The 27,546-nt window shown below is 41.4% G+C and overlaps 1 protein-coding gene across 1 annotated transcript; it reads right to left on the bottom strand.

The window, feature by feature from the left end:
- Positions 1 to 1,126: 1,126 nt before the first annotated feature.
- On the bottom strand, positions 1,127 to 24,745 carry CNR1 (cannabinoid receptor 1). Its single transcript, XM_039232160.1, has 2 exons — positions 24,687 to 24,745; positions 1,127 to 6,614 (listed from the first exon to the last, which is right to left on the bottom strand). The coding sequence occupies exon 2, from the start codon at positions 6,550 to 6,552 to the stop codon at positions 5,134 to 5,136; it is 1,419 nt and encodes a 472-aa protein (XP_039088091.1). The 5' UTR covers positions 6,553 to 6,614; positions 24,687 to 24,745; the 3' UTR covers positions 1,127 to 5,133.
- Positions 24,746 to 27,546: the final 2,801 nt, after the last annotated feature.

Below are 27,546 nucleotides of genomic sequence, written 5' to 3'. Positions count from 1 at the left end.
ATCCCTGGGGGACATGGTAGAGTTTCCTACATACCTCAATTGGTTTTCTGTTTCTATATCATTCTAAATGTATATTTCATTATAGATAGTAACACATATTGAGGGGGATCATTGTTTAATTTTGCTACATGAAATAAGTATCTTATTCCCATCAAGTACCAGTGTAAAATTTAAGAACAAAGAACACCTGTCATTTGCTTTTTGTTAGAAGCATTCAGCTTATGCAGTGCACAGTGTTTACTAAAATAGGAAGAATGATAAATTTTTATTTTGTCATGAAAATAATAATATAGTTTCAAATATTTGCCAATTTATCATTTAAATAAAACTTTCTTTCAAAATTAACTGCAAGCCTACTTTCGGATAATAATAATGTATAAACTTTTGGGGCGCCTGGGTGGCTTAGTCGGTTAAGCGTCCGACTTTCGCTTAGGTCATGATCTCGCAGTTCGTGGGTTCGAGCCCCGCGTCGGGCTCTGTGCTGACTGCCAGCTCAGAGCCTGGAGCTTATTTCAGAGTCTGTGACTCCCTCTCTCTCTGACCCTTCCCTGCTCACTCTGTCTCTCTCTCTCTCCTAGAAATAAATAAAACATTAAAAAAAATTAAAAAAAATGTATAAACTTCATTATAATGCTTTTTTTGCTTCATCATAAAATTTTCAAACTATTTTTTTCTTATTGTTCCAATAAAAATTATGTGTTTTTATAAGTTATGTTAAAAAGTAATTATCTCTTTCACATGGTTCAGAGTATGTGTTTATAAATTCTTTAGATTTGTATATTTTGCTAAGTCTGCTAAGTTCCAATTTCATTTACATATTATGAACAGTATAGTTATTTTAATTTACTGCAAAATCACCAAGCCCTTTTATGAAATAATGCTTTTAAAAGGTATGGCAGGCTTTTGCTCTTTATTATGTAAATGATGTTTTTATGCATTTTTGTATGTTAAAAATGAGTACATTAATCCAATCTGTCCTCATTTCTCAAATATTGTTGTAAGTGCTTTTTGGGAACAAACCGATCGTTCAATAATCTTTTAGAACTTAAATCCTGAGTGTTTTAATGCTAGACTATGAAATAAGGCAGAATTCAAAGGCATTTATGTTCTTCATGATAATCTAGAATTTTTATTTGATTCCAAGTAACTTTGGACAATAGACATGATGGGATGTTTTCTCTTTGAATAAATAACAATTTAATTATATCACTAAATAAAATATAGGGTGGGCTTAATACATTGTAAATATTATGAAAGTACTACTTTGCTATAGTAATTTAATGACTGAAGCTACATTGAATAACAATCTTACTAGTACTGTGTACAAAGTATTATACAGATTACTAACAAAGATATTGCCACGGTTGCAAGGGTGTTACCAGCTCAACAAACATCTAACGATACGATATTCTTCTAAGAGGAAAAGTAATAATGTTAGATTTACAGACGATCAAGAGTTATGTTTCCCCGTTGAAACATCGGAGTTAAGAATCCAGATAGTCTGGCATCCTGATTCACACTATCACAAGAAAAGTTTTCCTTTCTTGGGGCCTCTCATCCCCAGCAAGCTAGTACACCAAGTTTACGTGAAGATAGGCTTTAGGATGCCACAGCAATGTAAAGAAACTCTTCTATCTGAAAATTACTGATTTGTAGGCCACTGCTTAAACATCTGACTTTTTTTTTAAAACCTATTTACATACATTCAGCCCAAATCAGTAGATAAAATGTTTTGTCTATATTACAATAGGCATTGTTAACATTTCATCAGAAGGCCAATGCAAGACAATTGTTAATAGCCATTGCCTAGCATTTAGGAGACTTTTAAAATATCATACAAATATACAGTTAGATTGTGAGAAATCTAATTTTGCGCATGATAGTGGTGGTCTCTTTTACAGATGTGGAATGGCAGGAATGAATCAACAGGACAGTAATTAGAGTGCTACTCATCCAGGGCCTAATTCGTATCTGCTGGTTGGGCCTATTGCTGGCAGTGTGGGTTCAAGCAGCCCAAATTCCTTGACACGTAATGCCAGATAGACCTGACTCAACACGATGGGGGAGGTCTGGGAATCAACTCAAGTGTAGGCATATGTCCACAGCGTCTCCCAGATCCATGTTTCTTTTAGATAAATTTCAGATGTAATGGAAAATTAGAAGTTCTTGGAAAGAGCCCTCCTTGTCTAAATGAAACTATTGGTCTGGGGCTGAAAGATCCATCATTATTCTGAAGAAATTGAACAGGTTGGGAATGTGGCCCTTTTTGAAGACATACGTGATAGTGAAATGCGTGGTCGGGACAACTATGTTACCCTCAAGAGGAATGTAGGTAAGTCTGAGGTTGGACCTTATAAAACTTATTGAAATGTAAATTATATTTAAGGTGATGAGCCTAATGAGGGACTGGTTAATGAATGATACTAGTGGATGGTAATTCTAACGAGTATATTCATTAGGGAGGATATTAGAGTCTCTTGGGTTAGGAAATGATATTAAAAGTGTCAAAGTGAATCAAACCAGCTGAAATGTTTTAAAATGAAGGTAGTGTAACACATATGTGATGATATTTCACAGATATTTCTTAGAATATCAAGAAGCACCAAGTTTAGTGCCATCAGCCCCATTGTCCCTTAATTTATTATATATGATTTAGATCCTGAAAGCACAACACACTATAAAATCTACATTGCGTACACACAAATACAGTTTCGAAAATGAATCCTGGAATTTTTCACAAGTAACAAGAATTTCTTCTTCACCAAGACTTCATAGCTGTGAGAGGAAAGCTGGTCCTGACTGGTGAGCTCTGAGACATGTGGATTACTATTCAGGCTAATGCGGGACAAACGAGTGGCAATTCTTCAGTGGAACCAGACCCCAGTGAGTGTTTGTAAATAATCTTTTCTCTTTCTTCTAAAGAGACCTTATTCATCCTCCAGCACCCTGAGCCCTCCCCTGCATATCACAGAGAGGTAAAGAGAAGCAACCAGCAGGCAGATTTGAGCTGTATAGACAGATAGTTAAGTGCATCCCTGCCTGGCCCACAGCGCACATTCAGCTATAGACCATACACTGCACAAAAGACTGCCCCCATAGGCTGCTCATCCATCTAGAGAGCTAGAAATCACCAGGGGTCCTGCAGGAGCCACATTCTTTCTGTTTAAAGAGAAGACTGCTTATAGTAAAATCTGTCCGGGTCAAGTGGCCTCTGAAGCAATATTAATGCTTACTGGGAAAGGGCCTAATTCTGAGCACCCATGGCACCATTAAGGTATATGAGAATGGGGCATGAGAAGCCAGCAAGCCACACTCATTTTTATACTTTAGCAGATCTTGCTAACCAGGAGTGAGGGAGAGGCCTATTCCTTAGCCCAAACCTACCCAGTCAAAGCTGGGTCCTGGGTTATCATCAAGGACATCTAGAAGCAGCACAGAAGCAGTCATATGTCATCCAAGCCTCAGTCACAAGTGTGTCGGCTCCTCACTGTCTTTTTCTGTCTCACCCACTGTCCCACTGGCCTCCTTAGCCACATGGACCAGACCTGGCAATCCTACTTCAGCAAGCAGGGTACAGTGCTGCTTAAACAGGGTCATACTGCTACACACTCAACTGAAAAGGAGGAACCACTTCCCTTCTGATGATTTACATCTCCATGGACTTGGTCGACAGTAGGTGCTCAGACACCAAGACAGTCACTTCCCAATGCTGACATGGTAAATACAGACCTTCACTTGAATGTCTGTCAGTGATGATTCCTTGCTAGACACTGGTCTTATGAAATATCTAAAGGTCAATTTAGTAGCACTTGACCCAATCTCTCGGGGGGGAAGGGAGGAGAGTTTCCTGAACGTTTACGGTGAGTATTTTTATCAACAAGGTTTCTGGAAGAACTCAATTTTAGAAACTGACTTCATGTGCAAGAGTGCAGTGAGTGATACGGTTTACACTTGGTCACAGTTTTCTCACTTTATGACATTACTGTAACAGTTACAGGATAGAAACACACACACACACACACACACACACACACATTTATATTCACACTCACACACAGTATAATTTTACTGATCCAGACAATACGTCTTTTCAATTAAGAAAAAAATGAAGACTCATTTGGCCACCCAGGCATGAAATCTACTTAAACCTGGAATATAAGAATGCAGTACCCTTCAAGTAAACAGCAATTGCACAGTGATAACAATATACATTAAGATTGACACATGCTGTCTTAAGAGGTCTAGTAATAGCTAAAGACTAAAGAAAGTCAGAGATGTCAGCCAGAAAAGTCAATATGCCTTCTCTCTTCCATTCTAATTGTAATCCATCACCCGACAGAACAGTTATAGTCCAGAAGATAATAAATGTCCACGTATGAAAATGCAGGGCTAACAAATTGTTAAGTGTCGATGGATTCTGCTCAATACTCTGGATAGTCTTCAAATTCGTCCCGTTGTATTAACAGAAAAGTAAACCTTCATGGTTATTTCAAGGTCAAATTTGAATAGATTGGAAAAAAAATATTAAGTTGTCTAAAGTCACGGGAAATGATTTTTTAAAAAGTGATCTTACTGGCACATATCCGCTGCTTGCGTTGCGCTGTTCTCATGAAAGTCTACCTTTCGGTTTTGCTGAACTAGACAAATATAAATAACACACAGTAAACACAGAAACACATCTCACATGACACAATACACTTTACAAAATAGCTCTACTTTAGTACTATGACTTGTAAAAATGGACATCTCTGATACTTGTGGACAAATACATTTCACATTATAATGAAAGTTGTGGTTACAAAGGCATTACTCATTTGATGGTGTTGTCCTGTGGGTACTTAGACTTCAAACTGTGTAGCCACAGGTTTCTCTCCCATTTCACTGAGACTCTGAAGAAGCTTCAGTCACATAAGCAGCAGGCTTTCTTCACTGTAAAACCCTGAAGAACTGAGTTTCAGTACCTATGCTATTGAAATGCTAGAGAACTCATAACTGATCCTGGTGACAATCACCTTTCACCAAGCATGGTAAACTTAAAAAAATATAACCGATGAGACGACAGACTTTTCTAGATTTTAAGCTTTAAAAAAAAATGAAATTTCTTTTTCCTGTGCTGCCAGGAAGGTGTCAGGCTCACAGAGCCTCGGCAGACGTGTCTGTGGACACAGACATGGTCACCTTGGCAATCTTGACCGTGCTCTTGATGCAGCTCTCTGCGGCCCTGTGAACACTGGCTGTGTTGTTGGCGTGTTTGTGCAGGCAGTCTGAGTCCCCCATGCTGTTATCGAGAGGCTGTGCGGTGCCTTCACACGAGGGGAACATACTCCGGAAAGCATGTCTCAGGTCCTTGCTCCTTAGAGCGTAGATAATGGGGTTCACGGTGGAATTCAGCAGGCACAGCATACTACAGAACGCGAACACTGTCTTAATGAGCTTGTTCATCTTCCCAAAGACATCGTACACCATAATGGCAAGCAGAGGGCCCCAGCAGATGATTAAAACTACAAGGATCAGAACAAGGGTCTTGGCTAGCCTAATGTCCATGCGGGCTTGGTCAGGCCGTGTCACCTGCACCTTGCCATCTTCTGACGTGTGGATGATGATGCTCTTCTGAGTGCCGCGCTGAATCATGCGGACCGCATGGCTGTGAGCCTTCCAGAGAATATACATGTACGCGTACACGATAAACAGCAGCAGCACGCTGGTGACCCCGATCCAGAACATCAGGTAGGTTTCATCAATGAGCGGGAAGATGTCTGAGCAAACGGACTGCAGCTTCTTGCAGTTCCAGCCCAGGAGAGGCAGCACAGCAATCACAATTGCGATGGTCCACATCAGGCAAAATGCCACCACGGCCTTGGGCCTGGTGACAATCCTCTTATAAGCCAGGGGCCTGTGAATAGATATGTACCTGTCAATGGCCGTGAGGAAGAGGCTGCCGACCGAGGCCGTGAAGGAGGCGGTGACCCCACCCAGTTTGAAAAGAAACACATTGGGGCTATCTTTGCGGTGGAACACATGGAAGTCAACAAAGCTGTAGACAAAAATGACACTGCCCAGGAGGTCGGCCACTGCCAGGCTGCCGATGAAGTGGTAGGAGGGCCGGCAGCGGAGGCTGCGGGAGTGGAGTATGACACACAGCACCAGCAGGTTCTCCAGAACCGTAAAGGTGCCCAGTGTGAGGGACAGGACGGCGATGGCCAGCTGCTGGCTGGGGTTCAGAATCATGAAGCACTCCATGTCCATGAAGTTCTCCCCACACTGGATGTTCTCCTCATTCTCCTTGTAGGATGAAAGGGACTTGTTGTAAAATTCGGTAATGTTCACCTGGTCTGCTGGTACTAACTGGGGGTTGTCTCCTGCAGTCATCTTTTCTTGGAAGGGACTTCCCCTAAAGGAAGTTAAAGGGAATTTCTGTGGGAAGTACCCTAATTTGGATGCCATGTCGCCTTTGATATCTTCGTACTGAATGTCATTGGAGCCCACGTAGAGGAGGTCTGTTGTGATGGTGCGGAAGGTGGTGTCGGCAAGGCCATCCAGGATAGACTTCATAACCTCCGTCGTGGATTAGGCCAAACTCAAAATGACTGAGAAAGAGACCCGCAGCAGGAATCCTAACAGGAGGGAAAACAAATAAGCTGAATGGTGAGAAGACTGGGAGAATAATAATAATTTTTTTAAAACCTACTGTAAATATCCCAAATGTCTACCATCATATTACTTCATTCCTGTCTCTGAGCCTAGATGAAATCTTTGTCAGATTTAGTCAACAAAATGAGTCAGTCAGTAAGTGAAAAGCCACCCAAAGTTGGCGATGTGGTGGCACACACCAGAAATATATTTCTTTCATTATTTAAGCTGTCTGAATTTAAGTCACTAGGTGATGCTCTACAAACTTCCTGAAAGTCAAGCTGAAGGAAATGTGTCTTGGGCAAGGCATGCACCTCATAGTTGTGTTAGGAAGCGTTTACCACCCTGCTTCTACTATCACATGCACACAGTGTCCTAATGCTGCTGGGGGCAGGGGAGAGCAACGTGTCACACAATGTCTGCTCTTGAAGACTCTACCGTCTTGTCACACAGGTAAGACTGAACATACAGCACAACCCAAGAGCAAGACGGTGTGGAATCAGGAACTGTGCTGTACGGCCTATGTGCTGAGTGTGAAGAAGGAGGAAGAGATGTTGAGAACCAGAGGAACAGGTGACCATGGGGAAAGATCTGGATTCTGGCCTGTCTCCATTAGGCAAGTTTCTTCTCCCAGAGGAGATGTTTGAACTAAGCTACTGCTGAAGTGAATTTCAAAAATGTCCACACCAACCAAGAAAAATGTCATGAAGGGCGAACTTGCACTGAGGCTCATGAGAAGACCAAGATCTTTAACCCTGGAAAGCAGTGATGATGGAGAGTGCTTCCTGACAGTGTCCCCCATGAGTGGTGCAGTGACACAAGCATGCTGGGAGACAGGAAACAGGCCTCGATGGGGTCCCAGGCTTCCCATGTAGATAGCACCGGAAATGAGAACGACTGAGAAAATGAGGCCAAATTTTAAGGGCTCTTCAATTCTAAGCTAAGCAATTTGGTTCTGTTTCAAAACAAACAGCCAGAGAATTGATTTTACTATTTATAAATATTTGTTTAAAATGTGGCTATTAGGCCCTTTTGCTTATGAAGATATTAGAAGCATTGAGTGATGCCTATAATAATTTTAAAGTAATCATAAAAGCCAGTATTTTATTTCCTACTTGTATTTTTCTTTTTTTAAAAAAATTATCACACTGTATTGGAGGGGGACATAGTTATTACCTTGGAACAAATTAAAATGTTCTGAGTCCTCCCATTTAAACACAGAGATCCTACCTATCTGAATTTAATGATTCATTTATTCACCCATTCAACGAGTTACGGAGCACCCACTATGTGCCAGGCACTGTGGTCGGTAGGCAGAGGGGCTAAGCGTAGCGAGAAAGAGTCCCTATCACATGAAGTATACTGTGTGGCAGAGGACAGACAGCTGACTCTGTAATTATGATGAAGTGTGGTGGCAGCTGTGACTGGTGATATACAAGACACCGTGGGAGCAGCCAGTCTAGGGAGTTGAAGGAGGCTTCCCCAAGGAAAGGATGTTTATGCCAAGAGTATGTAGGATCAGTGTGAGTGGAGACAGAACATGGAGGCATATTTAAAAAACTTTTTAAAGGAATACCTTCAGTATCACAATGTGATTTTTTGGTTGTTGTTCTGTTTATTTAGTAATTTGGTCTAGGGACAGTGGCTCAATGTGGCCTACCTTCCTACATTCTGCCACCCCTGCGTCCAGGCTGTCTCCTGAATCAACTCTGCTCTTTGCAAACTTCCATTTGCTAAACAGCTCCATTTACATATGAAAATGTTCACCAGTAATCTGAGGGACACAGAAAATAGCCACCATTTGTGAGAGAGCTGTTAATGGTCCTGGCATATCCTCAAATCTGACTTTTGCCTCTAAACTCCCACCCGTACTTAAAACATAGCACTTACTGGCCCTGGAAGGCATGCTGCTCTTTGGATACTCATTGCATACCTTCCTTCTTTCCTCTTAGCCTCCCTCTGTTGAAATACGCATTTCCAAGTTCTCTGTTACATTAAATTGCCTCCATTTGTGACATCTCCTTGGCTGGCCCTACCCACCCAGACAGAACTAGTTTCCCCAGTCTTTCCCTCTATTACAGGCCTCACCGTATCACTTAATCACAAACTTACATATTTATTTCCACAACTAGAAAATGATTTCCAGGCACAGAAATGATGTCTTTTTTCTTATGTGTTTCAGCAGCCTGATACACGCTAGCAGATGAGAAAGAGAGGGCTGGTCTCCCTTAGAAATGTTCATGTGAACCTAATAGTGGCAGTTGAATTTTATTAACTAGTGCATTAAAGCAGTGATTTAATAATGCTTCTTTGCCTTTTCTTAAAATTAGAGGAGAGAAAGGTAATTAATTCAGTGGATATTTGGCCTGAAAACCAAACTTGAGCCCAACATTTCCTACTGGGAGCCAGTCCAGGACCCCCATCCCCTAAGTCCTCCTATCTCAAGGAACTAAACTGCCCTTCACACTGCCCAATTAAAAACTACTTTATTTGAAATTTTGATCATTTATATGACATTCATATGATTCCAAATTCAAATGGCACAGAAGGATGGACAGCAAGGTCAGCCTCTCTCATCTGCATGTCCTATCCACCCAGTTTTCCTCCTTGGTGGCAAGAAGGTCCTTGTTAGTCTTTCCAAAGATATTCCATGCATATTCAAGTAGGTACATAAATTCATTTCCTTTTTTCTTTCTTTTTAACAAATACTAAGATGTTGTACATACTGTTCCGCTCGTTAAGACAGTTCCACACTGGTCCACGAATCCTCCCTCCCTTTAGCAGGTGCCTTATGTATCCACTAGATGAACATGGCCAGCCTCCTTCTGATGCAGGTTTAGGTTATCACTTCTTGTTGTTACAGACTGTGCTGCAGCAAATTACCTCCAGTCATGTCTTTTTTCACATTTCTTATGGAATTCTGAATTAAGTTTCATTAAGTTGTCCAAGCTCATACCTTGAACTTACCTTGGACTTCTCTTCTTTCTTGGCCTTTATAATAAGAAGACCGCTAAGTCTTGCTGATTTTCCCTTTTTAAGCATTTCTGGAGAGCTCATGTGTAGGCAGTATCCTGAGCTTCTTACGTGTATCAAATTGCTTATCATGATCATACTAGCTCCCCTGCCAGGTCAGTATTCAAACTGCTTATCTTTCACAATGGCCCTATGAGCTGGGTGCCATTATCATCCCCATTTCATGGATGAAAGGCACAGAGAGGGTAAGTAAAGTCTGCCATTCACACATCTAGTAGATGGTAGAGCCAGAATGTTCTGGTTCTACAACAGTGCTGTCTAATAAACATGTAATGTGAGCCACATAGACAGTATCAAAGTTTCCACTATCTAGGTAAAAAGGAAATAGTAAAAGGTGAAATTAATTTTAATATCTTATTTAACCCAATGTATCCAAAATATTATCACTTCAACATGTGGCATCAGCCATGTTTGAAGTTCTTAATAGCTACACATGGCTAGTGACTACCATATTAGACAGTACATGACTAGAGCTGCTTTTAACCTTGATGAACCACCATCCCTTTAACCTAAGCCAAGATGGCTACTATATCCCTTCTTTTCCCCACTAATTCCAACCAGTGAAAACACTAGTAATAAAGAAAACATTGAATGAGGAGACAGAAGACCAAGATTACTGTGAGACTCGCACTCAGGCAAGTGGGGATGAGGATGATGACGATGTTGCCTAAATCAAAGAATTGTCCTAAAAATTAAATTAAAAAAAGGTAAGGCACTTAACATAGTGCCTGGCACAAAACTTAAGTCTTCAATAGATATTAATTATTGTCATTACTTAGTACTATGACTCTTGCCATAAATTATGATTTCAAGATGACACATTGCCTTATTAGATCCTAGACTGCTTATTCAATTTTCATTTTTGTCTCAGCACTTAAAGCGTGAAGGAAATAGCAGATGCACACAGGGGTGAGAGAGGAGGAAACTTTATTTGGATATCTATTATACTCCAGGTATTCCAGAGATTTTACACATATTCCATCATTAAATTGTCACGACACTTCTATCAGGTACTTCTTTTTTTTTTTTTTTGTTCTTATTTTTTAAAATTTATTATTTTCCATATTATTTACTTTATTTTATTTTTTTTTTTTTTTACAAATAGTTTATTGTCAAATTAGTTTCTACATAACTATCAGGTACTTCTTTATAATCACCATTTCACACATAAGGGAATGGAAATCATTAGATGTTAATGTTAATTGTCCAGAAGATGAAGAGTTTGTAGCAGAATCCATGTCTGTCATACTCCAGAAGTTTTGCTTTTGGACTTGAGGCACTGTTTTAAGAACTAACGGTAACCAGAATAAAGCCATTTTGCTTTCTGTATTATATTGAAGTCTTCCAGCTTCTTACAAATTCAAATTAAGGCATTTTGTCAATAGTAATTAAGACTACCTCCTGCTAAATCACTATTTCTTATCCCAGCCCATCTAGGTAAATCTGCCTATTGGCATGGCCTCAAGGATTAAAATTTTAGTATTTGGAAGAGCTATAAAGCTTCTTCAGGGAAGAAAAAAGATCACAGACCTTTCTTCCATAATGCAAAACATGTGTGCCTGTGACTGGCTCTGTATTAAGATCACCATATATGTGCTCACAATTTTCCACTTTAATGCAACCAAGTACTTTCATTAAAACTAACTAACTTGTTAAATTTGAGCCAGAGCATGGTGTGGTTATGAAATATAGAGTAATTTCTGTCCAATACAAGCCAACTTTAATTAAGGAATACAGTTTTAAAGTATATATGGATTTTGTGCAGTTCAAGGATTTTAGGAATGTCAAAGTACCACTGTGCACAGGCTATTCTAACAGTTAATGGGATCATGATGGGAAAGCACTCCTCTGCATTTCAGTAATTCTTTCTTTTATTTCTACATTTGGATTATTACAGTAATTTTCACCTGATTATTTTTTGCATTGAGAATTTTCTTTGAGAGTTCACTAGTAATATAGTTTAGGCTTTGGGGGGATGCAGCTGCCATTAATTGTGTTTTTGTTTGCTACTGGGAAAATCATAATTGGAAATGTCTAGCAAGATGCGTAGATGCACCTATTAAAGAAGCAGTTGGTTTTTATTACTGTTATAGTGAAACTGATTGAATGACATTTAAGAGGATTTTCCTAGGATTCTGTTTTTAAAAATATAACCAACTTGTTCTAGTAATTTAAGCTATAAATCATGCCTTTATAAAATTAAAATATTTTAATGTCTTGAATCTATTATTTAAAAAAAAAAACACTTCAAGTTTTTAGAATGACATCACCTGTTCTGTTTGTCCATCCCACTACCTCCACACTCGTTTCCCCATCTACCACTCCCAAACTTCTACATTAACTGGCAGGCTATAGTATCATCAAAGACATTTTCTGGGTACGCCAGCAGCGTGAAGTTTTCCAAAGTCTACCTAGAGTCACTTGTTTGTTTCTACAACCCTTCAGGGTATAAATATCCGTGTTCTGATTAAACTGAGCACTAAGTAACAAAAACAAGACTTCAAATAGAGTCTTTCCTATATCAATATAATTAATAGCAGGTTATTTTAGTCTTCATTGACCTACTGAAGACTTTGTTTTAAAGAGATGTTTTAATAATTTAGATATTTATTACTGTTCTATCTGGAGTCCAAATCCTTGCAGCTCTGGCCTGTGTGGCATCTCTGAGGGAACAGGCAGTAGGCAACATTTGCTCCCTGCAGGATGCCATGTCTAGTTGGGGAGAAACCCTTCTGGACGCATCACAAGGACCTGTGCTCCTGATATAATTATGGACTGTATCAGGCCCCCAGGCTCCTTCTCTAATATCCTAAATATATAAATGCTTTAAGGAGACAATGCCAAGCTCATAGTTTCTAGGCTGATAAAAGTCCAGGATATCAAACGCATGAGTCCCAGGCCCTTGCTTAACCCTGTTGTTCTCCCTAATTTCTTTGTTGGCTTTGTGTTCTGCTCTGCCAGCCTTGTAAAAGAGGCTTGTGAAGGGTTCAGGAGAATGAAGGTGCCAGTGGATGTATTTATTATTTTCCATTCATTTCTGGGAACAAGTCTGGTTTCTTCTAATTTGATTAAGAAAAAATTACTTGATAATATATTTCTCTAGAGTTGGTAAGGAAAATTTAGTTGACTCTTATAACTGCATTATGTCTAAGACATGTCCTCAATATACATGGCAAATCTCATGGGCCAACATCATCACACTGTGAATGATGCTGCTGCTACAATTGAATGGGCAACCAAGTCTTTTCTAACCCTTACATAACTACCAGAGTTTGGGAATTATTCAAGTAATTTGGTCACTTTTTGCATTATCTTATATAGCAAAGAGAAATAAAGGATTGAGTTAGTTATCCTGATAATTCAGGCAAAAATACATAATTCTTTTTCCTTGTATTAATGTCAGCTCCTTTTCCCTATACATAAAAGAAAATCCCATTATGTAGGTAATGCTCGGTTGGTTCTCAAAGCTTTAGCTTTTCATATATTTTCTAATGTGGAATAGGAGTTATTAAATGCACTATTTTCTCTGGTCTTTGTTAGTAAGAAAATAGATTTCATGAAAATATATCAATTAATATGAACTAAATAGACATTAAGGCATTTATAAGGCTATATTTCTGTTCAAATTTAACCTGAAGTATGCCTAATTATTTAACATTTCAAAGCTTATTAAAATTTAAAGAATTTTAGGGCTTAAGAATTGATACTTTTAGAATGACATCAGATTAACATTCACAATGAGGTGATGATGCCACAAGAAAAGCATATCGCAAAGGCAAGTTCATGACATAAATGAAATGATCTGTTGGCTTTGTAACTAATTCCATTTATCCATTTACCATTTAATTTTGTTCTGCTATTTTTAAGGTTTACTTATCTATTTCAGTTTATTTATTTTGAGAGAGAGAGAGAAAAGAGAGTGCGTGTATCAGTGGGGGAGGGGTAGAGAGAGAGGGAGAAAGAGAATCCCAAGTAGGTTCCCTGCTGTCAGGGCAGAGCCCAATGCGGGGTTCATCTCAAGAACTGTGAGATGATGACCTGAGCCGAAATCAAGAGTCGGATGTTTAACCTAGAGAGCCACCCAGGCATCCCTGTTCTGCTGTTTTGATGTTTCCTCTAAGTGCCTATATCTTTTTTTTAGAGAGAGCTACCTTTTCAACATGTCTGTAAAGGAAGTGATCAAGCATAATTGATGCAGCCTTCCTTTAGAAGAGAACATGCAAAATTTTCAATTCAATAAAAGCCATGGTCCATATACAAATACTCCATAAGACTGTCTTTATCTTGCATGTGAAGTTTGGTCATTAAAAGCCAAGAGTGATGTATTATTCCAGCCCATAAAATATGTAGAACCCAGTATATAGATTATCTGACAGCTCATTACCAAGGACAGAAATAGTTTAAAGCATGCTACTTGTTGTTCAATGGTGCAGCATACCTTTCAATTTCTTCCTTCATCTTTCAGCGAAAGAATACATTCTCTTAGAATCCATGAGCATCCAAATTAAGTCCTACAAAAAATCAAGTCCTGTTTCTCTAGGTTCAAATCTCAGAGTGATCCAGTGATTTGGGTGATTAAATGCACAATAGAGAAAATTCCAATTCCCAAATATTTTAATAAGAAAAATTATAATATTTGTGTGCTAAAAAATATATACTATTTTTTACACGAATTAGCTGCTATTATAATCCCCATTCTACATATGAAAAACCTGAGGCTGAGAGAGGTAAAATGCTTTGCTCAAGGTCTCTACCTAGAAGGCAGAGCTAAACTCGACCCAGGTCTGTGTAAGTCCAAGTCTCTGTGCTTAACTTTGAGGTCCAGGAACCATTTAATAAGACACTTCTCTTCATTTCTAAGGAAGGCGGAAGAATTGATTTTGGGAAAAGGAGGTACTAGACAGTACGTGATCACTTTACACAACAAACAACTAAAATCTGAAGGATGATCTGTTGACAGCAAAAGATTGCCCACAGCACTTGCAAATCATCCTTGCCCCGTGGTCTCCAGGGACAAGTTTGATAATTAACTACAAGCTATAAATCCTAACCCTGGATTAGTGCCTTATTTTCAGTGACTGTTGGCAAATAATAAATAAAATCTCACTTATCTTTTCGTTATTTTAAAAAGATTAGATTTCCCCCTTTACTTAATTGTAAGGATTGTGGACAGTAATGACAGTTTCCACAATACCAGCGAGGAAGAGAGAGGACCATTTCTGTAGGTCTGAATGAGAAATGATGGTTGTTAGTGACAAGAGTGTGAAATATTCATTCCCATTTGGAGAAATTCAAACTCCCTTGAAGTCACTCAATTTCCCACCATGAGCAGAGTAGCTTTGGTAAGCCCAGACGGAAGGGGACTCTCCACGGCTTGTTCCTAGGATGTTGGCTAGAATCAAGGCAGAAGAAATTCTGTAAACCTTAGCAAGGCTCCAACAGGGGAGTGCTTGCGACAGATTCCCGGTGCCTAAAGATCACAAAGCAGTGTTACTACAGCAATGTGGCTGATGGTTACAAAGTTATAGGCCCTCGCATGCTTCATGTAACACATTTTTATTGGGCACATACTCTGTGCCTAGCACTGTAGACGTTAAATATATATACATATGTGCACATGTGCATTACACCTGTGTAATGGATATGGGTCAAGGAAGCAAGAGGAATGATTTTCCACCCCACCCCACTCCATCAAATAAAGGCCACCCATCTGTCCTCCTCCTACAGATGACAGAATAGAACAGGATATGAAAACATGTAATAGGCACATGATACTTCATCACCAAACAGTATTGGGTTGTGCATCTCAATAATCGGGTTGTGTTATCCCCTTCCTATATATGCTTTGAGGTTTTCTCCCAGGAGGGAGGATGGGCACTGCTGAGTCAACCCATAGCAGTCTTTTTTTGTGTCTAAACCCTTCAAATCATAAATGTCTTGAGAATAGGGACCTCTGCTCGATGCATTGCATGCTTCTGCCTGGCACAGTGCCTGGCACAGGGCCGGTACTCGATACCTAGATGCATGTTGGTGTGCGTCAGCAGCATGGCAGATCTATCGTAGCAGAATAGTGCTTGACTGTGGATAGTTTTCCCTGGCATAAAGTCAGTTGGTTATGAGGGAATTAAAACTGAGTTTTAGTCTCATACAAACATTCACCTGAAAAAAAAAAAAAAAAAAAAAACCTGCCCAAACGTAAAGGTTACGTAAAGGGCATCAACAATTATTTATCCCAGGATCTTTTATCCCAGTACTAAACAGAAGTTATTTTGATGGCAAGGAAAAGCCAGAGGCAAAGACCAGGTATTTACCTTTATTCTGATCCTTGTTTAGCACACACAGGTGTGTGTCATGAACCTCAATGTTTAGGCACACAGCACTGATTTATAAAGAGATTTTTGTGACTTGCACATCCTTGACTGAATCCTACTTATATGCTGTGGATAGACCCTTAAAGACAATATAGGAAATTATGATTATAATGAACTTTTTCCCTCCCTCAAATGCATGTTACTATGCATTAATCTTCCCCAAGTGGGTTTTCCCATGTGCAAGTATGTTTTGCAAACAACTTGTCAAGAGAAGTTATGTGAAAATTCAACCACTAGATGGAGTGGCTTTTATAAGCCCTCAGGAATCAATTTGTTATTCTATTCAGTGCACATAGTTCTTGCTTTGGTTGAGCAACTTCTCTTCCTGCTACAACATTTCATGTATTTTACAACTGAATTAATTAAAACATAGATAAGAAAATATGTTATGGAGGGTTAAAATGGGTTATTACTACTGCCTACAAAAACTAAATTTTTAATTGCTTTTCTGGGGCAAAAGGGCATTGAGAAAATTTAACATATTGATAAAATTAATCGTGAATATTTGGAATTCTGCCTCAAGAAAGTAATTAAAGATGAGGACAGGAAAGTAGTTCTACTGAAAACAAATGATATGTTTATGCCAACAGATGCTAAATGTAAGATGGGATATCTCAGGAGCCCAAAATCAATTCTAATAACAAACCCAACTCATTTCTGTTTTATAAAACATTTGGCTTTCCAATTTTCAAATACAAAATCACAAAATAGGCCATAATTCTGTGATGAAAAAGAACAGAAAATATTTATCATTAGAGGGGCTAAAATTGAATATTTCATAAGGTGAGTGAATATTTGTTCAAATATGCATACAAATCAGGGATATGGTAGCTTTCTAAATAATTCAATTTCGCTTCCTATCATTTTTTTCACTGGAGTAACTTTAAATAAGTTCTTATTGTGTAAATCCAGGGTTCCCTTCAAACACGATTTTATAAATTAGGTACTTAAGTGCCACTTTCTTTAGCTGAAATGTTAAAAAAAAAAATTATCATGTACTAACATGCAAGATACAAACATAAAAATACGTTTTCAAGATGCAAATAATTATAGAGGTGCCTGGGAGGCTCAGTCAGCCTAGTGTCAGACTCTGGTCATGATCTCACAGTTTGTGAGTTCGAACCCCATATTGAGCTCTGTGCTGACAGCATGGAGCCTGCTTTGTATTCTCTCTCACTCTCTCTCTGACCCGTCTCTGTTTGCATGCCCTCTCTCTGTGTCTCAAGAAAAAATACAATAAGAGATGCAAATAATTATATACACACAGAACTCAACTAGGTTTCAGTAAAGATGAAAAATATGCTTTGAAAATGTAGTTCTGATTAAGAAGTGTGCAAATTGGAGGTGAGTATAGGATTTCGATGTCGCTGCAAGAGTAAGGTAGTTCTATTGTACTCATTCAAGGTCAAACTCTTCCGAGGATTTGTGTGATGCAATTTTGCAATTAGGCACAGAGCTAAGGAACTGCAAGCATTCAGAAAAAGTGAGGTGAAGGTAAAGAATTAGGAAGTAAGATAGGTAAGAATGGGATGAACATCTAGGATACATCTCAAAGAACAGTGTGAGAAGTCACACAGTGATCTGTGAGTAAATGCAGAGTTATTTTACAGGTCAGGGGTTCGCAAGGGGTAGTCTCCCCACCAGCAGTACTTACAAAACCTGCAAATTCTCAGGTTCACCTCAGACCTACTGTGTCAGAAACTTTAGGGTTCAGGGCACATGTGTGTTGTCACAAGGCACCCAGGAGATTCTAACACACTCTAAAGTTTAAAAAGCTGCTGTTAAAGATTACGGAGACCTATAAGAAAGACTGAATGAGGGACAGAAGTAAAAATTAACCTGTAAGAAGAATTGAGGTTAGACAGGAACAAGGAATATTCCAGGAGTGTAGGTTTTTAGATCATTGAAATGGATTGTTCAGGGAGCCCACTCATGATAAAGTAGTCTCTCAAAGAAGATGTTTAAAACCAAGGTATTCCTATGTGACTGAAATAGAATAATGTGGTCTAGCCTGAAAATAAACATACGAGTGGGGAACCTCTCAAGGTTTGTCAGTCTACAATTCTGGGCTTCTCTGCACTTCTTCAGCAAACTTATTGTTATATTTTTGTCTGACAAAGAAATGTGGCATCAAGATATAATATGTACTTACCCAGCATGCAGATATAAATTAAGAACTCCACACCATTTTCTCCTAATTCTATTTATGAAGTCTATGTATGCAAAGTTCTCTAGAACTGCTAGCCATTCCTGTCGACGCCACTGGGAAGGACGAAACCAGTAAAAGTAGGTAACATTTCAGCTTATTTTTTTTAAGCTGGAAATGTTTCTGTTTCTGTTCTTCTCGTCCCCAAACTGTAAAATAATGTATCGCAGGAGATGAACCCAGAAAACAACAAACTAAAATGGGAATCTTGCAGGAGGTCTAAGTAACGCAGATCGGCTGCAAATTAACTTACAGAATTAGATTATGCAATCCATACTGCTTATAGCTGGCATATATCTTGCAAAAATACCTAAAAGCTGTAAATACATGGAAATGTATCCTAAAGTACTTAAATCTCTGACTTTGGGCAGACTGTTTCCTCTTTAATTATTTCATCAATAAAAATGGCTCATAAATTACTCATCCTTCATTTCATTTTAGTTGAGGACTAAAATCATTCAAAGGCTTTCCCTTTTCTAGTTGTTGTTTGTAAGAAGTTTGATATAATTTCCACAAGTAGTTGCCAAATTCCCACATATGCAAAGACACGGACTTGGGACAGTCTTTTGCTTACTTTGTTCTGTATGAAATTGTTCAGCTTCCCTCCTTCACCACATGCATATGACTTGCTCACCACAACTTGTACAAATGCTAGAGAAAACATTTACAAATTCTGGTAGCAGTGCATCGAAATGAGTTGAAAATCTGGTTCACTGAACAAGTCACACTGGAATAAACCAAAACACAGAGATCATAGCGGCATTAAATGAAGCCTCTTTTCTAAAGGATAAATCAAGTTGATGATTTTTAAATATAGTGGAGTTAAAAGCAAACAGGAGAGACGAAGGCATACTACACATGATATCCGTTCACTTGCTATATTAAAAACATCCTGTTTAGCTTCTTGACCAACAGAAGTCAGTGCTATAAAATTTCCCATAGTACATATGTCCATACGTGCAAGCAGAAATTTGTTTTTTAAAAAGCATACTGGAATTTATCATCAGTTTAAATGTAAAACTCCTGTAACTTAACTCAATTTATAGAACTCATATTCCAGTGTTCTTCTCTGAATATATGGTCTAAAAGAACAGATGAAGAAATAATGAGGGAAGAGGGGAACCCTCCCATTTAAACATAAACTTTGAAAAACATTATTTCCTAATTATATTTTATTTTAATTATATTTAAATATACTACTGACATACACGGTTTGTGAAAGCATTTGCCAGTATATTCAACTACCACAACAGATTGCCTGGCACATCTTTGAAAAATGCCTCTGCCTTTCTTTAAAAAGCAATAGCATGGAATTTGCTAGTAGGATTAAAAAAATAGATATTACATTGTCAAATTTAGGAAACTATACTGCACTTTATCTCCTGAAGTCAAAAACAAATTTTAAATGCTTTTCAGAGTTGATAATGAAGGTAAAGAATCAAGCCAAAGATATCAAATTGCTACTCAATGAATCCAAACTCTCCGCAATTAAGAATCCAAACTCCAGCGCAAGGGTAAGAGTCAGATAATAAAGTATTGTGCTCTTAGGGAAAAATGATTTGCCATCAAAGTTATGAGAAATGGGAACTCAAATCCCTTGTTGCATTCACAAAAATACAAAATCTACCTTAATAAGTCTATTCAAAAATACGGGATATAACGCAACAGCACAATAGGTTAAAAAAAAAGAGTTGGCTAAGAGACACTGATTCCCATCTAACCAGGCTCAACTCATGTATTCAAAAACAAAAGGAAAGAAGACAAACAAAGAAAAACTTTGAAAGCTTTCCTCAAGTGCAGGTGCGAACATTTCTCCAGCTGGGGCTAAAACAGAATTGTAGTATTCCAGAACAACGGCCACGACTCCGTCAGGCCCATTTGCTCAGGTTTGGTGAGTAAACGAGTCTTCCTTCGAAAACCCATCCAAACACAACTATGAACCACATGCTCACTAAATTATGAAATTCACCTGGCCAAATGGAACTTTAACTTAAAGGATATCCTGAAGTGATTGCCCAGTAAGCCATATGGGAAAATACTTTGAATATATGGAAAACATCAATGAAAACTAGCTCAAGAATGTATCTGCAATGGCAGCTGTACTAGAAAAACTATTACAGAGATGTGCTTTGCTTTCCACGAGGTACCCTGATCAGTGAAGAAATATGACCCAGGAAAGCTTTTAGTAAATATTTTCTGTTAAGAACTAGAGGTAATCATGCTGATTACTTTATGTAATGGCTTTGACCTATTATCACTGATAGGTCATAAACATACCTATTATCTGTTCGGTCCTGTTTGAGACGGAAGTTCTTCTAACATCAAACTCTTTGAGTAGTACTAAGAGAGGCACTCAAAAACCACTAAAAACAACCTTCCCTTCCCCTCCTCCCGACACATTTCCTATAGTTTTAACTTTTTTGTGATAGCACTACAATGTGCTGTATTTTACAGATAAAACTATGTTAATGTGCATTTTGTGACAGAGTAATAACCTTGTACTTATTCTCCCAACTTCCTTTTCTAAAAATAACAAACATCTAGCAAGACTGGTGAAAACTGTATTAAACACATCAGTCAGTGTTGATGCGACAACTATAATCTAACGTAGTTATGCCCATCCTGGCGTCTTTGCCAGATTCTTAGATCACGCGAGACTGGAACAGATTTCCACTATCCTGGAAAATCAGAACAGCCTTGTTTGGATTCAAGGTGGATACTCCTTCTGCCTGAGTCTTCTGTGTCCATCTGCACAGCTGCCTTAACCAAATTGGTGGCACTTATTTAATCTGAATTATATATTCAAATGTATACAGGCAATGGGTCTAAATTTTTGGGTCAGTCATGATACACACCTATGAAAAAGTGTGTTCACATATATGTATACAAGTGTAATTATACATCCCAATCATCTAAATTATAGAGTATAGGGACTCCTGGGTGGCTCAGTCAGTTAAGCATCCAACTTCAGCTTAGGTCATGATCTCCCAGTTCATGAGTTCAAGCCCTGAGTCAGGCTGTGTGCTGACAGCTCAGAGCCTGGAGCCTGCATTGGACTCTTGTGTCTTCCCACCCCTCTCTCTGCCCCTCCCCCACTCACACTTTGTCTCTCTCTCTCAAAAATACATAAACATTAATTTTTTTTTAATTATGTAGTATATAATTTCATTATATATATATTCTGGATGACATTTGTTGCTTCTTTTAGTTCAGAAAATATCTGGGAGAAATCTGAGTTGATCTATGTTCTATATTGTTAACCCAATCTAATCTAATCTAAAAAAGATACAGATTAGTGAATTCAATGATTATCAAAACTAAAATACAATTCAGTGGCAAAGTGTTGTATGTCCTCCAACCCCTCAGAAACAGCATTCATGCAGTCGCAGAACGTTAATATTGTTATGAGAACAAGATTAAGAAAGAACTGAAGATGGGGGAGGGACAAAGTTAAAATTTTGCCAATATGAAGTACATCAATTGGTTTTGATTTCCTTATTCTTTAACTTTTCTACCACTCTTCGTTCAAGAAAAGAAAAACGAGCAGACCTTGCAGTTCCTCAAAATACAGATGTGCAATATGTAAACTTGGCCCTAGCAGTTTTTCACATAATGTTGGGGCCAGGTCTTTTCAGAGGCAAAAGCAGAATTATAAATAATTTAAACCCAAAGGCTGGATTCCCTCTAACTAATCTGTCAGTTCAATTAGAAAATGATGAATACAAAAACAAAAGAGACAGATTACACTGGTGAAGACATGGCATCCTTTTTTTTTTTTTTTTTTTCTTTCAGGAAAAAGAAAGCTCTCATCTGTGTCCTTTAGGCAACTGAGCTAACATAATTACCCCAAGAACAGGCAGCTACCTCAAGGACAGGCTCCATCTTCCTAACCAAATTCAAGATGCTCTAACCAAATCTCATTTTACTCATCATGTGTTGTTAGGTATCTCCAAATTCAATGTATTACTCTTTTTTTTTTTTTTTTTTTGCAGCATTCCTGGAGAGCTAATTATGTGAAATAATCCCTTTTCTTATTAGCCCAACTGTTTTCTGGGAAGAAACATTTGGTAAGCGTGGTGAACTATCAACGGCTATTATAAGTTCCATTTCATAATAGTTTTATTCTTAAACAGCCAAGTATTCCAATTCTAATTCCAAACACTAATAGGCAAGGCAACCAAGGAGGCTGTCTGTCTAAATTTCCTGGTGGTTCATGTTAATTCTGAGTCAAAGCAAAGAAGAATGTCATAAGATTGTTTTGAAAGAGTTTTTTCAGGCTTTGCCTTAGTAATTAATAAGCTGACACTGCATACTAAACACTTATCAACACAATCAATGGGGCTGCTGCCTTCTTGAGAAAATAGGTAAACCGATGCGAGGAGTTTCCTTTTGGAATAGACTATAATATGCCACAGAGATAGTGGTTCTTCCAGAGAATTTCATGCCCAGCATTTTCATCTTGGTAACATTTAACAATTTCACTATTTTAACATTTTCAAATGCCAAAAGGAACACGCTGATCCTGCAGCTAGGCTTATTAGAGGAGAAAGATCTCACAGGCGACAGGGAGGCACATAGTCCACTGGGAAAAGGGTAACAGAAAAAGACAGAAAACAGCGGATAACAAACAAAGCCGAGCACTACTCCAACGTGAGATCGGATTTTCACCAAAATGTAAAACTTTACACACCAAATTCAATAATAGCACCTATGGTTTATGTGAGAGACGAGGCATAACACTCTTTTTGCATGCATATATGTGGAGGCTATCTATTAAAACTGGGGGGCGTGAATATCTAATCTGCCTTCCTGACAATGAGTATGCAAGCATAGTAATTTTAATTTTGAAAGGTCAGTGCGGAGAATTTCCGCCCTGTGGCATCCCTTTACCCCCAGAGAGACTTAGGAGCACAATGAGACCTCTCCCCATCAGACACTTGATACGTACCTCAGCCAGGATTGCTCCTTGCCTGGAGTGGGAGACATCTTTGGAACAAAAAGAGTCTGTTTACAGTAAGTTCTCTTGATAATCTAAAATGGGTTCGTTTTTGTTTTGAAAACCATGTCCATCCTCTTGCCCAACTACGGCAACTGCTATTGTGCCTGCAAGTAACCGCTTGCAGCAGGCAACATGTCAAATTCTGGAGGTGCGTGGATTCCGTTCACGTATGGGTATAGCCAGAAAATTATCTGTCTCACTTAAGAAACTATGCATGGCCTTTTTCTTTGGATAAAATTGTCTGTAACTGGGTTAGAGACTGGGAGAGCTAGAAGGAGTACTGGGGGGGGCGGGAAGGGACAGAGAAAAATCAATCAGTATATCTTCCCTTGCAAACTGTCAGGAGGGTGGGATTAGAAAGGCAACACTTTAAATCAGATAAAGTCCTAGGGGAACCTTAAAGGTTAGTTGCTCTGAGCTTCTCAATATTCTGCAAAATAGATTGATGGCAGTGGTCACCCCACTGACACTCAGTGTCCACTGAGTTTCTGCTAAGAAATTGCATTTCCCCCTTTGTTGTAGAGATATTAACTTGGTAATAAAAAATGAGGAGAAGTTATGGGACCCATAGAGATCTCTTTCAACATCTTAAAAACCAGTAAATCTGTTCTTTTTTTTATTAAATGCCCAAGGATGCTTACTACATCATGAAAGCAACAACAAAGACAAGAATCGCCCTTCATTTAAAGGGAAATAAACAAGATTGGAGGCAAATCGATTAATAGATTACTAATTTTTTCCTCATTTGTTGAATTTAAAACTAAAATTAGAAACATGCATGTTGCTTTCAAACTTTCAGATGACCAAATGACAGCTTCTGGTGTCTGTCACTGCAAACGTCTGCACTGGAGAGGTGATTCATTTATGACTGTGAGCCTTACCAAGAAATGTCTTCAAAAAACACAGCAACTTTTTTTCATCTAATGGCTAGTTCGGAGTTAAACGGTTCCATCGGCATTCAAATCTAGATTAACTGTACATTTAGTTTCCCTCAAAGAAGAGTGGCTCCTGCAGCTATATTTTCTATACCAAAAGTTTATTATTTGACATACATTTCTTCATATGGCATTTCATATTCTAGACAGTGTCTAGGTTTGGTGCAGAGATCGATGTATTATTTCCCTTGGAAGACTTCGTTGCTGGCATGGTTTATAGACATTCAGCACCAACTCAAGCGCCTATTTCTCAAACATGCACAATTACACGTTTTCAACAAACACACATCAGTGCACACACATTCAATAACTAGTAAATGGTAGAAACCTCCAGAAGTAGCACAAACCACAGTTTGCAAGCTGGGGCTCCACGGCTAAGTAAACATCGACGCACGATTCGCTCACACGGAATCAGAACTCCACGAAGGACACTTGGGAACCACACCGGTCAGTACCCGAAGGGGCGGGAGGCGGAAAAAAGTATTTCCAAACGCAACCCTGCCAGGTCTTACCCTTCGCATGCCCCGGTCCTCGGGGAGAAGCTCCCTCGGCACCTCTCGCCCGGCGCTGGGGCTGCTTCTCTGCTGGAACGGAACGTTCCGCCCGACTCCGCCGAGCTCTGCCGGGAGCCGAGGCGCCCCGCCCGGGCCAGGGGAGGGCACTGGCGCCGCGGGAGCCAAGAAGAGGCGGAGGCGGAAAAGAAGTGCAGAAGGAAGGGGTGGCCGAGGGAGGCGGCGCCGGCGCGGGGATGCGGCCGAGGCTGGGTGGGGCGGGGTCGGGTGGAGCGGGGTGTGCCTCCGTCGGTCGGTCAGTAAGTCAGTCGGTCCCCACTGCCCGCGCACCGGCGTCCCCTGCCTTCGGCGCCCGCCCGCGACGACGACCGGGACTGGCGACCCCTCCTCTCCCGCCGCCCGCGGGCCTCGCCCCTTCCCCGGGCTCTTCGCTGGGTCCTCCCGCTCGCCCCGCCCGGCTCGGCGTGGGGCCGCAGGTCTCCGCCAGCCCGGGCGCCCGTCGCCTCGCCACACTCGTGCGGTCCCTGCCTCTGCCTCCGCTGGCGCTCTGGCTCTGGCTCCCTCTCGCTCCAGTCCCATTTATGAAGCGCGGTCCCATCACGTGTTAATGAGCCTTTGTCCTGCCCTGGCAGCGGCGGCGGCACAGACCCCACCGAGGGAACTGCGCGGGGAGGGACCCGCGCGCCGCGCCGCGCGGCGCCCGTGGCTCCAAACTTTCCTTTGCGCGGGGGACCTGCCGTGGCGCCGGCCCCGGGGCCAGAGGGGACAGGACTCTCCGGCCCGCGTCACCTACTTCTCCTCCTCCTCCTCCTGCGCCGCCGCCGCCGCCGCGGTCCCCGGGGCTCCCACTGCCAGGACCTGGCTCTCCTCCCGGATACCCTCACACTCCGGCCAAGCCGAGAAGGGGCTCGTGCCTGCGCCGCCCCCGACCTCGGGGCCATTAATCACGCACGCCCCGGTTGCGCGCAGCGCCAACACCTTGCGCGGGGGTCACGTCTGGGGCAGCAGGCTGAGCCAGAAGGGAGAGGGGGCCAGGAGGGGAGAAGCCGAGGCGCGCCCGGCCGGGGGTGCGGCCGCCGGCTCGTTCCGCCTTCCCCAGGTCGCCCCCGCGGCGGGCAACAGTGAGCCAGGCCCGGGGGCAGGCGAAGCCTTGGGACCGCGCTGCGCAGCCCCGGAGCAGTTCGCTACCTGGCGGCGGCGGCTGCGCGGCCACCTGTCCTCCGCCCTCGGGGCACCGGCTGGCTTCGCGCTAGTCGCCTTGTCCATCCCCCGCCGCCCCCGCCCGGCGCGGACCACTCCGGCGCGCCCCACCCGCACGCCCGGGCTACAAACAGTTGGGCTCCGTAGGCGGCTGGCTCTGCGCCTCCCCGCCCGGCGCGCCCCCTCCCCAGCCTCCTGGGGACCCCGCTCCTCGCACCTTCCCGCGCGAGGAGCACGCCCCCCTCTAGGGCCTGGCGGGGGGCGCGCGGGGTTCGGGGGCAGCCGCCGCAGGCGCCTGGGGAGCCGCGGTGCGCCCGCTGGCCGCGACAGGAATTAGGGTACATGCTCGTTAATTGGTTCCACTATCAGCCGCCGTCTGCCTCCCGTGTGCACGGATCAAACCTTAATTGGTCTTTACATTTATCATGGTGAATTGCGAACCTACAAACAAGCCCTAGTCGCTGCTTCAGCAGAAAAGGCGCTCCTCCTCCCTCCGGGGCCCAGGCAGAGTTGCGGCGGCGGCGCTGGTGGTTATTTAGACGTCCTTCTCTCTCGTGAGTTGGGTCGAGGGAAAACTGCACGGTTTCCACCTGATGGAGGGAGCCACGTCACTCTGCTTCCCAAGAGCGCAGCCCAAGGCACTTGGTTCGATTCCCAGCCCTGCTCTCGGTGGCTGCCTCAGCGTTCATTTTATGACACCTCGCCAGAGATCCAGCAAATTCTGCCCAGTCCTCATCCCACATGCCCTCTGATAGCGACCTCCACTCTCCTCTCGCCCCAGGCCAGAGCCCAACAGCAGTTTTAACATCTGGACCCCATAATTGGACTACATGGCTAGGAAGGAGGGAAATTGGTGTGGAGGAAGCCCCAGGTTGGTGGGCCCAGAACCCTGGAGGCAAGTAAGTGCCTTTTGGAAGCTTCAGGCCAATCCTAGACAGGTTTCCTGCAGAGTGCTGGTTCAGTCTCTGAAAATCCCCTCAGACTGCGTTAGGTTAGAAAGAGTATTTCCCATTTCTCCATGAGGGAAATGGCCATTGAAGAGTCTGCGGCTGAAACGATCGATTTCTACTAGGTAGGTAGATGGAATCGGTTATAAACAAAGATCAATAGATGGAGGAATAACTGACATGTGGGTAGATGTGAGATGAGCTGTGGGTATTATACCTTATGCCTGGTGCAGGCCATACCCACAGCGGAGGAAAGCATCTTCAGCCTACCTCCACTGGGGAGACAGCTTCATCTAAAGATGTAAGAGGCGAGGAAGGAGGCCTCAGCATCTGTTGCTTTTTCTTTTTCTTTTAGGGGTCATGATTGTTTTTTACCTTCACCTACACCCTTGGCAGGAGGAAATATTCGCAGTTTTGCCCACCTTGTGACTCCCACCCTCTAATTTCCCAGGTGAGCTGGTGACTTGACACCAGCTTCAAACTGCTGCCACTTCCAGGTAGCCCAGTTTCAAATGATTGCCAGCCATTAAAAGAATGGATCTAGGTAGGTCTTCTTGCTGTGATGAGCACATCTTTCAGGCTACAGGAAAACTGGAGAGCTCACGAAAGGCTTTCGGGCAACAGGGTTTCACATGCGTGCTGCCACTCCACCCTGCAGACTGGTGTTCTGTGCTCTTGGGGCAGCCCTGATGTTTACCATCCCTCACACACAC

This window comes from Hyaena hyaena, unplaced genomic scaffold (genome assembly GCF_003009895.1).
Source record: "Hyaena hyaena isolate Hyena2069 unplaced genomic scaffold, ASM300989v1 scaffold_66, whole genome shotgun sequence".
Lineage (NCBI taxonomy): Eukaryota > Metazoa > Chordata > Mammalia > Carnivora > Hyaenidae > Hyaena > Hyaena hyaena.
Note: the sequence above shows the minus strand (reverse complement) of the source record. Positions and strands in the feature narration are given on the sequence as shown.